The sequence below is a fragment of the Chenopodium quinoa genome, unplaced genomic scaffold, assembly GCF_001683475.1.
Source record: "Chenopodium quinoa cultivar QQ74 unplaced genomic scaffold, ASM168347v1, whole genome shotgun sequence".
Lineage (NCBI taxonomy): Eukaryota > Viridiplantae > Streptophyta > Magnoliopsida > Caryophyllales > Amaranthaceae > Chenopodium > Chenopodium quinoa.
Window position 1 is genome coordinate 35,477 of NW_018743033.1, and position 13,820 is coordinate 49,296.

The 13,820-nt window shown below is 36.2% G+C and overlaps 2 protein-coding genes across 2 annotated transcripts; one reads left to right on the forward strand and one right to left on the reverse strand.

Moving 5' to 3' along the window:
- The first annotated feature begins 369 nt into the window (after positions 1-369).
- LOC110730481 (MACPF domain-containing protein NSL1-like) lies at positions 370-6,469 on the forward strand. Its single transcript, XM_021910277.1, has 6 exons — positions 370-993; positions 2,237-2,475; positions 2,821-3,007; positions 4,580-4,663; positions 4,766-4,946; positions 5,285-6,469. The coding sequence occupies exons 1-6, from the start codon at positions 727-729 to the stop codon at positions 6,142-6,144; spliced, it is 1,818 nt and encodes a 605-aa protein (XP_021765969.1). The 5' UTR covers positions 370-726; the 3' UTR covers positions 6,145-6,469.
- LOC110730480 (pentatricopeptide repeat-containing protein At5g04780-like) lies at positions 6,355-10,024 on the reverse strand. The gene has a single exon (XM_021910276.1). The coding sequence runs from the start codon at positions 9,849-9,851 to the stop codon at positions 7,017-7,019; it is 2,835 nt and encodes a 944-aa protein (XP_021765968.1). The 5' UTR covers positions 9,852-10,024; the 3' UTR covers positions 6,355-7,016.
- Between the last annotated feature and the right edge of the window lie 3,796 nt (positions 10,025-13,820).

Here is a 13,820-nt window from a genome sequence, read left to right on the forward strand (position 1 = left end):
TTGAGAGATTCTAGTGCAAATGAAATCTTGTATTTAAATCCAAATCGGATTTGAATATCTAAAACTCGAAAATACATTAAAAATTGTACCTTCTTCATCCTATCTTATTTCAGTGTGATTTAACAACCTTCTTCAATGAGGGGATGTATTGATATTTTGTTGCCATGAAGGAAAGTCTCTTATACTACGTAATTCATTTGTTTGTAATTTCATATAAATTTTTACCCATCAATGATCTTGTACTGTACTAAACTTAGACAACTGAAAATAATAACAATGTCAGAAAGAACATAAACCACACACTGAACAATCCTAACGTAGAGATTACGTTGTAACAAAGATCGGACAAAAAAAAAAAAAAAAAAAAAGAGAAATATTTTAATTATTAAAAAAAAAAGAAATACTAATTCAAATGATTGACCCATACATATAAAAGTAGTTTACACTTCACTATTCAACCTAACAAAACAGAATTTCAAACCTTAATCAAACATTTTCAGTCAAAACAGAGGAACCTGCATCGAACCTACGCTTCCACCCAAAACACGCATCACCCTGACTATTCAACACTCACCCTTTTCTTTCTTTCTCTCTCTCTCCTCCTTAGTCTTTTTGTGTGCTTTAATAATCACTCGAATTCACACCGTTCTAACAACCCTTTTATAGTTGCAAACAGAATTTTCATTGAACAATTATTAGTGTTTAGATTATAGAGAAAATAAAAACATGGGTAGTATGAGAAATATGGACCCTCAATCAATAGCCGAGAGGGCGGTTCGAGTAATTGGGTACGGGTATGATCTTACTGCGGATCTCCGATTAACTTCGTGTAAAGCTGGGCCTTCTGATTCAAGATTGATTGAAATTGATCATAGTTTGACTAGAGATTTGATTTTGCCTGGTGGAATTGTTGTGCCTAATGTTCCGTCTTCTATTAAGTCTGATAAGGGCGAGCGTACTCGATTTCGGTCCGATGTCCTGTCTTTTAATCAGGTAATAACACCTTTCTTTTGTTTATGTGGACGGAATTTGATTTCAGATGTAAAAGTTTAACTTAGTTGACATCTATACAAAATACTCCGTAATTAGTTATTCAGACTTATGTTTTTATATTTTACGGAGTATTAATTTGATCAAAATTTGTTTAGGGATTAGAGAAGTAAGTTTTGAAATTTGTGTTTGGTTGAGGAGTTCCTGGGTATCCCCGAAGGCCACGTCAGCGTTCTCTAGACCAATAAAAGTGATTGTATTTTGATGGCCAGCTCGGGACATAAGTCACATAATTAAGGATAGAAAAATATGGTGTAACGTGTTATGTTATCGATACATCTCGTGGACCTAAGAATTTCTCGTACATTTGTTGTTGGTATTTTTGTTTATATACGAAATTTATAGAGCTTTATTGAAAATATATTTAGACAAAACTTGCTACTAATTAAAACTAGACATTTAGACAAAACTTGCTACTAATTAAATATATTTGCCATGATTTAGAAAAATCTTATTGAAAATGTTAACTTCTTTAAGGGATTTCCTAAAATGGAATCTTATACGTATCTAATGGCATGTTTTTTTCGAACTTTGGAGATAGGGTCTTGACTGTTATGCATGTTTAAGATAATAAGATTACAACCTATGCACTGATGCAAATTGAAATTAATTCCAAAGTCACTCCTTTGACTAACTAGTTATGTGTATCTACTGTGTGAATGATGCAGTCTTACACTATATTTTGAATTTTTATACGTCTTGGTCGGTTAGAGGTAAGGCTGTGTATATAATGTCTGCCTGAAGATTCCGCGACACAGGATGTTGTTTGTTTCTTATGTGGTTGTCAATGTTTTGCAATGTTGCATACTAAGCATCATGGTATCAAAAGCATGTTTATATAGATGTAAATTGGTGTATAAACTTAAAAAAGACGGAACAATAAGAGATTATCAATTGTGATTATGATCTAACATTACCAGAGTAAATTATGTGCAACACTGGTTTACATAGAAGGTTTGTTCTACAAAGAATTCTATGCTAACTATGCTTTCATAATTTAGTTCAATCATGAAATGCCTATCTTCCGTGACAGGCCGGCCTGAAGGCAAAGCATTAACCAGCTCCCTACCAAGACTCGAAGAGTTATTTATATGGGGAGCTACCCTTTACTTGAGGAGTCAGCTCAGGAAGAAATGCACCTGTAAATTTATTATTCCCTAATTCTCTGCCTTATTATGTATCGCAGATGTCAGAGCGCTTCAACCAAGACCATTCATTATCTGGTAAAATCCCCTCAGGCCATTTCAATGTAATGTTCAGCTTCAAAGGCTGCTGGCAGAAGGATGCAGGTGTAACAAAAACCCTTGCCTATGACGGTTGTTTCATCACTCTCTACACTATTGAGCTGGGAAAGTCCCATATAACACTTTCGGAGGATATTAAACGTGAAGTACCTTTGTCCTGGGATCCTGCTGCTCTTGCCGCGTAAGAATCTACTTTGTACATTGCTCTTATATTTTGTTGCATGATTGCCATTCCGTGATTTCCTAGAGTGAGCAGCTAGCTAAGCATAAGAGTAGCTTCGATAGAGTTAATGATAAACATTCATCTGTCGAAAATTGCTCTGATCGAAGGGTTAATGAACATAAATTGTAGTGGGATGAGTTTATTTTTCTCTTATATTTTAATTATCTTCTACGGGTCAACCCTGTAGTAAGAGGCTCTTGCTGGTGCTACAACAGAAATCTCCACGAGCAGAATGTTATTGCTCAATATAGTTTGATGTTGGGATTAATTTATGTCTTACCAATCTAATAACTTGTATTTCAGGTTTATTGAAAAATATGGTACTCATATCGTTGTTGGGGTAAAGATGGGAGGTAAAGATGTAATACACATCAAGCAGCAAAAAAGCTCAACCCTTGAACCAGCTGAGGTGCAGAATGTACTCAAGAAGCTTGCTGATGAAAGGTTTTCTGAAGATTTACAGAGCCCTGGAGCACATGGAAAGCCGAAGGTACATTGTGTCTTACTGCCTATAAATTTGTTTTTGTTATAATTTCAATTGCATAACTTCCTGAATGTTGCTTCAAATGTTGCCACCGTGCTTTTGGTTTCCATTTAATTTGACTGGCACAAATTTTACATTGTTGCGGAAAATGACTGCTCATTGGATCCCTGTAAGATGATGCAGTACTCTTCACTAACCTTATCACAGAAAAAAAAAAAAAAAAAAAAAAAAAAAAAAAAAAAAGGTCATTTTCTGCTATACAATCACCTCAGACTTCTGCAGAGAAACACACAGCTATACTTTTCCTATCTCTATACTGAAACATGTCGAAGTTTTAAGCTGAAATTTAAGTTGTGGATCAGCCTAGTTTTTGCCATCTGAGGGAGGGTGTAAGGGGATGGCTTGCCACAGACTGGATTACACCGTGCCTTGGCTTTTATCCTTAGGAATCCTTGCCTTACAGGGTTCTGCAAGCCGGCATCCTCAAAGCTGAGTAAACTGCTCTGAAAGAAAGCCCTATAAGCCACGCTAATCAGCAACCAAAAAGCAGTCTAATGGCCTGATGATGATTGAAAGTCTTTCTTCTAAGCATATAGTACTAGATCACATGATTTGTTCCTGAGTTCAGAGCTTAGTATTGTTCCTCCAGAGGTTCCAAGGGATACCCACATTATAGCTCACAATTCACTGCTTTGAATGCTTGCAACGACTCATAAGTTGCTTGATCAACCTATGCTTGGATGGATGCTAATTCGTACTATGGTTTTGGGGTACCCTATAACATAGTTAGGCTGTTCTTACTGTTTTATCGGTACCTGAAAATAACAAGTTAGGACTCAAGTACTTTCACTTATGTTCTTGGAGTGTAAGAGGGAGTGTAGGTCAAACCTCTATAAGTCATGTCTTCTGTCCTTCAAGTTGTTTTATAGCTCACAGGCTTGAAGGGGCCATTCTAGCTTGAGATTGTGAGTTGCAAATTCCGACAGTCTTTCAAGCCTAAGTTTGAAAATTGGAGGTTTCTTGATCCTAACTTAATGAAATCCTCAAGAGTTTATTTCATTAGAAGCATCAGGCTTTTAGGCTTTCTAAGGTTCAGTCAGGACAAATGACTTTTTGCTAACTACTAGAGTGTTCTTATGTTTCCTTGCTTAAACCTACACCTTATACAAAGTGTTCAGATTATCAGACAACTAATCAATTCCAACCTTGCATTTATGAATTTTCAAACGTTCAAGCCAAGCCTATACCTTAAAATCCATTTAATTACGGCTTATTCCCTTTTCCAGCCTTTTAAGATTTTGCTAGTCTCTTGCTGCATACTTATCGCGTTGTACTATTATGTTTCTTTTCTTGGGTTAAAACTACCAAAAGAAAGTGCTTGTAGATCATTGCTGTTATGTATGTATATATATGTATATATCTTAGTTTGTATGCGCATTCTTTTCTTTGATTGATTTAGTCCTCTGAATGCTTGTCTGCAAATTCTGCCCAACCTACAATTGTCCGATTATTATTGATGAAGCTTCTAGGGTATGAGTTGCAGGATTAACTCTTCTTGGCTTCATTTTGTTCTTGTAGGACAAAATCCGGACTAACTGGCAGCTCCAAGCATCTTTGGCTCAATCATTTCGACCTTCTGTTACTTCTTATTCAAAGAACGACGTGAGATTTACATGACTCTTTTATATGTTAGTGAAAGTAAATTCAGTTATGTAAATAGTGTCACGAGATTAGGCATAAACCTTTTTTGTAATTTATCTGCAGGATCTTCTGAGTATTGCAGTTCGTAGGGGAGGTATTGACATCGGAAATCACAAACAGTGGCTTTCAACTATAGCCGAGTCACCAAATGTCATATCCATGTCATTTGTGCCCATAACCTCACTGTTATCTGGAGTCCAGGGCTGTGGTTTTCTCAGTCATGCTGTAAATCTGTATCTTAGATGTGAGTGTTCTGCTACACTTAGCTTGCCACTTTTCCTTTTAATTCTAAGGTTGAAGCGAAACAAGCCTACCAATTCTATTGATCAAACTCACCCGGATTTTTAGTCCTAAAATACCTGGTGGAATGCTATAAGTAGCTAGCTTAGACAAACATAATTGTGATTTGTGAATGTTTCGAATTTTCACATACCCTATAATGTTGAAGATCGAAAAATGGATACATTTTATAAAGTTAGATCATCTTACTTTAATTAAAGCTGCCTACTCTTATCAGAATTGGCATTTTATGTCTCATTTGTATCAACACTAAAAGTAAGTTATATGCTTATATATGTGCAGATAAGCCACCTATTGATGACCTTGCTGAATTTCTTGAGTACCAGTTGCCTCGGCAGTGGGCTCCCGCATATGGTGATCTTCCATTAAGTCTTAGACGAAAGAAAGATGCATCTCCGTCATTGCCTTATGCATTAATGGGTCCTAAGCTTTATGTCAATGTTGTGCCAGTGGACACTGGAAATAGACCTGTTACTGGAATACGGCTTTTCCTGGAAGGTAAGAAGAGTGACCGTCTTGCAATCCATCTCCAGCATCTTTCAGCTCTTCCAAAGATCATCCAACTTTCTGATGATCACAGCAGCCAACATAGTGATCAACATCTAGAAAAAGACTACATAGAACCTATCAAGTGGAGCATGTTTTCCCATGTTTACACTGCCCCAGTTGAGCATAATCGTTTATCTACTGATGATACTGCCCCAATCGTAACAAGGGCATGGTTTGAGGTCAAAACCGTTGGCATGAAAAAGGTTCTATTTTTGAGGCTTGGATTTTCCATGGTGGCCTCTGCAAAATTTCGCAGATCAGAATGGGATGAATCAACTACCTTGTCTCGGAAATCAGGGATGTTCTCAAAGATCAGTGGACGATTTAGTGGAGGATTAACCTCACAACCAGAACCCCAGAAGCCGGATATAAACTCAGGCCTCTATCCTGGTGGCCCTCCTGCTCCTGGTTCGACACCAAAGCTGTCAAGTATTGTTGATTCCAAGGAAATGGTAAGAGGCCCAGAAGACCATCCTGGATATTGGGCGGTCACCGGAGCAAAGCTGTGTATGCAAGGTGGGAAGATCAGCATGAAAGCTAAGTTTTCGTTGTTGACCATGATTACAGATTCAGAGGATTCAATGTCTATGTAAATTATGTCTTACATTAGTCAGAGATTTTTTTTTTTTTTGTAAGTAAATACTGTAGATTCATATACTGGTAGTTGTTTTCATTAGGTTCCTGAAATTTTTTTGTGGCCAACTGTCCTTCAGGAGCAGGTTGACTAAAAAAAAAAAAAAAAAAAACCTGTCCTCCTACAGTATGTTGTGTGTTGGCCTATTCTTTTTCCCTTTATTTTTTTCAATATTTGTGTGTTTGTGGTGGGAGGGTACTGCCCAACACCTCTGTATTATATCAGGTTATCAAGGTGCAGACTACATCATGTTTTGTAAATAAATATTTTCATTCAATGCGCCAGTAAACTTCCTTAGTTCTATGAAATATCCAGGCAAATGTAATGTACTTGCATTTCTGTCTTACTGTCTTAGCAACTAGAGAATATATTTGTACTCTCAAGTTGTGCAGAATATGTTGTAATCTATGTTATTCAAACTCGACAGGTATATTATTATGCAAATGGCAAACCCTGCTACAATGTTAAACAAATTTCATGCTTATGGTCTAATTCCAAGTTTCCAATTGTCCAAAGTTATGGAGCATCAAGTACCTGGCACATGTACTAGAGGTAATATATTAGCACATTAGATGCATAAAACTAAGATATAGAAGCAAGAAATGGTTAGATCACTGTTAAAAGATTCTTTCGGTACCATTCCCAAAATAAGCTGATCCTTCCTTGGAACAAAGTGGAGAAACATTTTGAAGCATTTCATCTCTATATCTGTAGATATACAGCAAAACACAACTCTGTCTAACATTAAAACAGAGAACTAAACATATGTAAGTGAAGGAAAATGTTTTGTTCTACATTTGTGTGATTCCTGTAATCTTCTGCAATTCAATATTACCAGTAATCTCCACAGGAGCATGAACCATCTTTGAAATGATGGTACCTGTTTGTATCTCTGACAATAATCTCTCTAGAGACTATCTTACAGATGAACTTGAAAGCTGTATGGCAATCCAAGCAAATCCGAAGATTCTTCTTGACCCTAATGGGAGCACCTGGTGGGGTTGCTATTAGTGAAAAAGCAACAGCGAGTTTTTCACTATGATGAAGCAGCAGCAACTCCTTTTCGCTTTGTTCAACATCATGGAGATCAGTCTCCAGCATAGGTACATACCCTTCCTTCATCATGAGATCTTTAATCTCATTCAACTTTGCATATATTTCCACACTTCTGGGGTGGCTTTTATCTCCTACAATAAACGTGTGAATCTTATCTTTCACCTCAACCCAACTCATTCCAGGCTCCTTCTTAACCTTAGTCTCTTTCATCATTTTCCTCATTTCTGAAACATTCTGCCACATTCCAGCTGAAGCATACAGGTTGGCCAGCAGAATGTGCGTGCCAGATTTCTCTGGCTCAAGGGCAAAAAGATTCTCCGCTGCACGTTGCCCTAGCTCCACGTTCTTGTGAATCTTTGCAGCACCAAGAAGTGCTCCCCATACTGCTCCATTTGCTTCATATGGCATTTTGTTCACAAGCTCTAATGCTTCATCTAATTTCCCAGCTCGACCAAGGATATCAATCATGCAAGCATAATGTTCTTGAGTAGGCTTTATGCCATATAATCTTTCCATTGTTTGGAAGTATTCTTTGGCTTCTTCAACCATACCTGTGTGACTGCATGCGCATAGGACACTGACTAAAGTAACATGGTTTGGGCAAACACCATCCTCAACCATCTGATCAAATAATCTTAGTGCTTCTTTTCCATGCCCATGTTGAGCAAGTCCTCCGATTATAGCAGACCATGATACTATTCCTTTCTCACTTAGCCTTGAGAAGGAAAGAATTGCATCATCTATACATCCACATTTAGCATACATGTTAACAAGGGAATTCCCAGCAAAGGTGTCAGACATGTACCCAAGTTTTAATACATGAACATGCATTTGTTTTCCTTGTTCGTAGGCAGATAAATTAGCACACGCATTTAAGAGAGCACTGCAAGCAAAAGGATCTGGCAATACACCTATAGCTTGCATTTCCTTATAAATCTTCAGCGCTTCTTCACCTAGTCCAAACTGAGAGTAAGCCGAAATCATGGAAGTAAAAGATGCCAAATCTCCTATTTTAGATTCATGAAATTTCTTTGCCGCATCTTTTATGTTGCCAAGCTTCCCATATGAGTCAACAAGGCTATTCACAACATAATTATCAGATTGAAGACCTGATTTTATGGAAATTGCGTGAACTTGCTGACAAACATCAATTTGCTGCAAGCTAGTTATGCATTTGAGGACTGCTGATAATGTAGTTTTATTAAAACCTACTCCCTCTTTATACATCTCAATGAAAATTTTTAAAGCTTCTTTATCATCTCCCTTTGATGAGTAACCTGAGATCATAGCATTCCATGCAATCAAGTCTTTCTCTGATATTGATTTAAAAACAGTCTTTGCCTCCTCCATTGAACCACATTTGGAATACATATCAAGCAGACCAACACCAGTAAACAAATCTGCATTTGTATCCATCTTAATCAAAGTGGAATGAAGCTGTCTACCCAAATCTTTCAGTTCTAATCCTGCACAAGCTTTTAGGGCACTCGATAATGTGAATAAATTTGGATATACACCCGAACTGTTCATCTGAGCAAAGAATTCCAAAGCTAACTCATGTTCTTCGTGAAGCACAGAACCGGCAATAATGGCATTCCAAGTAACAATATCTGGTTCCTTAACATTATCAAATACAAGAAGGGCACCTTTAATTTCCCCAACTTTAGCATACATATCAACAAGTGCATTTGCTGAGAACTGATCAGCTTCATGTCCAAACTTTATTAAGTACCCATGAATTGTTCTTCCCATAGTACCATCCCCTTTTCCTGCACAGGCATTCAGCATACTCGAGAGACTAAATTCATTTGGTCTCATATTAGTCGAAACCATTTCATTGAACAAACAAATCGCCTCTTCAAAAAAATACCCTTGCACATAACATGAAAACAAAGCATTCCACGAAACAACACTCCTTTCGGGAATTTCGTCAAATAACCTTCTCGAATCCTCGAACTCTCTGCATTTTGCATAAACAACCACCAAGGTATTCGCAACAAAAACATCAGACCCAAACCCGGCAACCAACGCCATCTTATGAATTTGCTTCCCATACCTCAAATCCTCCCTAATTCCACAAGCCTTAAGCACACTCGAAAATGCGAATTCATTACAAATAATACCCAAAGAGTGCATTTCCAGAAAAGCCAAAAGGGCTTCCTTGGGCATCCCATTTTGGACATACCCAGATATAATAGCTGACCAAGAAACCAAGTCTGGTTCAGGACTTTCGTCGAGCAGTTTGCGGGCATACCCGAAAACTCCACATTTCGAGTATAAATTAATCAAATGGTTCCGAAGTTTCACATCGATCAACAACCCAGTTTTAGTTAATTGAGCATGAACTTGTAATCCAGGACCAAGGGACTTGGTCTGGCAGCAATATGATAAATGCTCAGAAAAGGGTACAAAGGTAGGAGAAATAGTACCCTTTTCAGCTAAATTATTGAAATAATCAGATTGATGATTTTCGCTAAATTTGGGTAATGTTTGGAAGTTTTTAGGAGAGAAGATTGAATTTGGGGAGAGAAAAAGAGGGAAATTTTTGAATGGCAGGTAAAATCGTTGGTTAAGCGTTGCTTGGAGGGAAAATAGACAACGAATGTTCATGATCCATTAGTTGACTCGCACACAACCACCACAATTAAATACTCCCTAAAACCAATGTTGTATGAAACTCAATGTCACACCATAGGCCTAGTTCTATAGAGCTGCTCTGCTTTGCTCTGCTAAATATGCTCTGCTCTGCTTTGCAACTTTGCTGAGTCCTCTGCTCTACTGATTCAATTGGCTTTGCTGATACCTATTCTGCTCTGCTAGAAGTTCAAAAGAACAGGACCTTATAATGCAGTGCTCGACTAATCCTAGAGGAACATTTATTAGTTAATCAAGCTATCAACCGTCTTTTTTTGAAAAAAAAAATGGTGAAAATTGGTAAGTTGGTAACAAGTTAGAATAGAGGATGGATCAAAATCGTATTCATACTCGATAAAATTGGTAACAAGTGAGTGGATGACAACTAATATAGTTGCTTAAGGTCTTAAAATGTAAGATCAAATTGTATCAATATCTCCTTGTGACTTTCTCGGCAACCGGCACTAAATTTTTTCACAAACTTTTATATGCGACTGGCCACACAGTGTTGCCAACCATTATGGGGGTTACTTTGTTAGTGTTGTAGGGGTTACTCACCCCGTCAGGGATTACTAAGTCGATCGAGGGTTACTTGGTCGGTTAGGGGTTACTTACTCGGTCAAAGGTTACTAAGTCGGTCAGGGGTTACTCGGTCAGGGCTTACTCACTCAGTTATGGGTTACTCGGTTGGTGAGGGGTTACTTATTCAAAGGTTACTCGTCGATCAAGAGTTATTTGGTGTGTGTCCGCTAGCCACACAATGTGGCCAGCCGTACACAAAAGTTGCTAAAATTTTTTTACGAGGGAATCCAAGTAACAATATGAAACACAAATTAAAAAAATGCATATGGAAAGAGTAATTAGGTTCCAATTGTAAGGAATTTGTCACAATACCTAACTACTTTTGATTACTTGAAATAAAATCAGTCAAGTTCTAAAAATCTCTCTTACAGAGGCTTGGAGGTTAAAATTAGGGGCAAAATCGACCCTAACGCCTCAAAGTTATGTATGAGTGAAAGATTTGGAAAGTCTTTTCTTTCAACTTTCCAGGTCAGTGAATTATTAATTCCTCGACTGATTTTTTTTTTTTTTTTTTTTTTGGGGGGGGGGGGGGTTGTTTATTTTGATGTTCCTTGATGTGGCATAGGATGGGATATGGTCATCAACAATTGCAAAATGACAATCAAACAATCAAATTTAATATCAGTTCAATTTCCTTTCTGAAATTTCCATCCATTATCTACAAGACTCCAAATGCATTGTTCTAAAAATAGTAGGTACCCATGAAATTGCTACTAATGAATTTTTTTCGTGGCCCACTTGAACATATTAGATACTCCTTCTTTCCCTTTATTTTTGCCCTATTGTCATTTTTTGGTCAAATTTTGTAAACTTTGACCGTAAATTTCCATTAATGTATAAGAGATATAGTCATATGTGATCTTGTTAGATTCGGCTCATTGCATATTTTATTAATAACATCACGTTTTTATAGTTTTTACGTGTATGGAAAAAAAGATATGTACGTTTTAAGACGCTTTCTAAAAACCGTAAAAAGTCTAATGGGGCAAATAAATAGAGACAGATGGAGTAGATCATATCATATGCCTTTTTATTTTGAACCACATTTTAAGTGGTAAGGTATTTGACCCATGACTTTGACTTTGTCTTTAAAGTTAGCATTTAGGTTTGTTTGAAAAAAAAAAAAGTGATAATTAATTGGGTTTGGACCAATATGGTTTGTGGGCATCAAAACCTCCTCCCCCCCCCCCCCCCCCCAAATGGCTATGAATTATTCCAAATTAGATTAGCCAAAAACATTTAAAAAAAAAAAAATCGATGATTAAATTGTTGACTTTTAAAACATAAAATAAGAATAACTTTTTATCTTAAGATAATTTTTTAAAAAAGAGATGCAAAGTGATTTTCGTAATTAAAACTAGATTTTGTTTGTTTATGAAACATATACACAATAAAAGGATGGATGAATAATATATCAAATTACATAGTATCCTCTCTGTATTTTTTTTTTTTTTTAAATGAAGTAGGATGAGTTTGAACTAAGAAAATCATTGAAGTGAAAGCGAAAGGTGAAACAAAGAATAATAATTGTTTGGAAGGGTCAAAAGATTAGGAAAGAGAACGTTTAAAATTAATGCACTGTATGAGGGAGAAGATGATGAAAAAAAAATAGGGGAAGAAAAGAGACATGATAACTTATCTAATACTTGTATTATGTAATAAATATATTAAAATGTGTTCTTAATCAAGTTCTGCACCATATGACACTTTTCTCAAAAAATGATTTATAAAAAAGCTGAACTTTTGATCTCGAATTAAAATATTAGAAGCTTAATAATTGATATGTCATATTTCATACCTTATGTTGCAAATGAAATGACCCGGGACATCGCCCAACCTAAAAACTAGTGATTAACTGATTACTTTAAAAAAGAAATATAATTATACGAGACAAACCACAAACACGCAGCATATACACTAATTGTTACTGGATATATCATTTTAAACTTTTACTTACTACTAGTACAAGTATTATTTTCTTTAAAAAAAATGGATACAAAAAATTAGATTTTATCATTTGGGTTTAATATTCTACATTGTATTCTTTTATATATATATATATATACACGATTTTTAATTTTGTCAGGTTATCGCTTGAGAGTAGAGGAGGGAGGTAAGGGAAATCCCTCTACTCCCAAGCATTTTTGTAGTTGGTGGGACTCGAACTCGTGACCTTAAAATCACAAGACGAGTTCCCCACCAACTCCACCGAGTTTTATCAAATATGTCATGGACCCTCCAATGTTTGTATAAAACGCAAAGACGTATTGGACCATAATTAATTTGGATTAGGTTGAATGGATAATCTAGAAATTGTCAGCGCCAACTCATTCATGGCATATGATATTTATTACTACTTTATACCAATATCTTTAAAATGCAAAATTGCCCAATTAGCCACACCACACATCTCATTTGACTAGTTCACATCAACACGACACCACAAAATAAATTGATTAAGAATTAACACCAACTTTTTGTGTGTTTAGGTTGATGATTTTAGGAAAATTTTATGAACATATAAAGGTGGTTCTTAAATGTATGCCATTTAGATATTCTATAAAGGAGTATAAGTAAATAACACTCTTAGTAATGTAATTACTTCCCACTTAAACAACCGAACCAGCACACTACAAGCTACAACTCAATTTTTTTCAAGCATGCACCATGATGTATGTGCTTCATTCATTGCCTTCATATACAAGAGGCATTGTTGTTTGAGAATCAAAACTTTTGTTAACATGTATTGTACGTGCTTTGTTTACAACAAACTTAGTCACCCTAAATCACATGTACAAAGTCAACGTTAATTATTCGTGAAAATTGGCTTTGCAAAATTTGGGTAATTAAGCAGCATATCACTTTGTATACGGTTGTACGCATAAAACCTTGAGAATGATGATAAACTCACAAATGGCTAAGCACATACAATAGGAGAAAAAATAGTTAGGAAGAAGCAAAGACTAGTAAAGTACCATTTGTACCAACCACCAAAAAAGATGGCTGAACGAGGTTTCAAAAAGAAATGCCAACAACTAAATAAGTAAATAACCATTAATCAACCATGAAAAAAAATTGAAAGCTCAGAATATAGAGGATCAAGCAACAAGTTCGTTCTTTATTTGCTTAGCCTCGCTCATGCATATTCACATGGTTTCGATCACGTCGAATTTATAGCTGTGATATGCTTTAGCACGCAAGGCCGGGATACTTTGGGACGTAAATGGATCATGATCGATTAATTTATAACTCTGAATATACTAGATTACATTTTAGAGAATTAGAGACTATACCAAAGTCTAAACTAATATTGTAAAACCCAGAATGATATAACTTGATGTATGGTCGAGTTATGCATCAAAA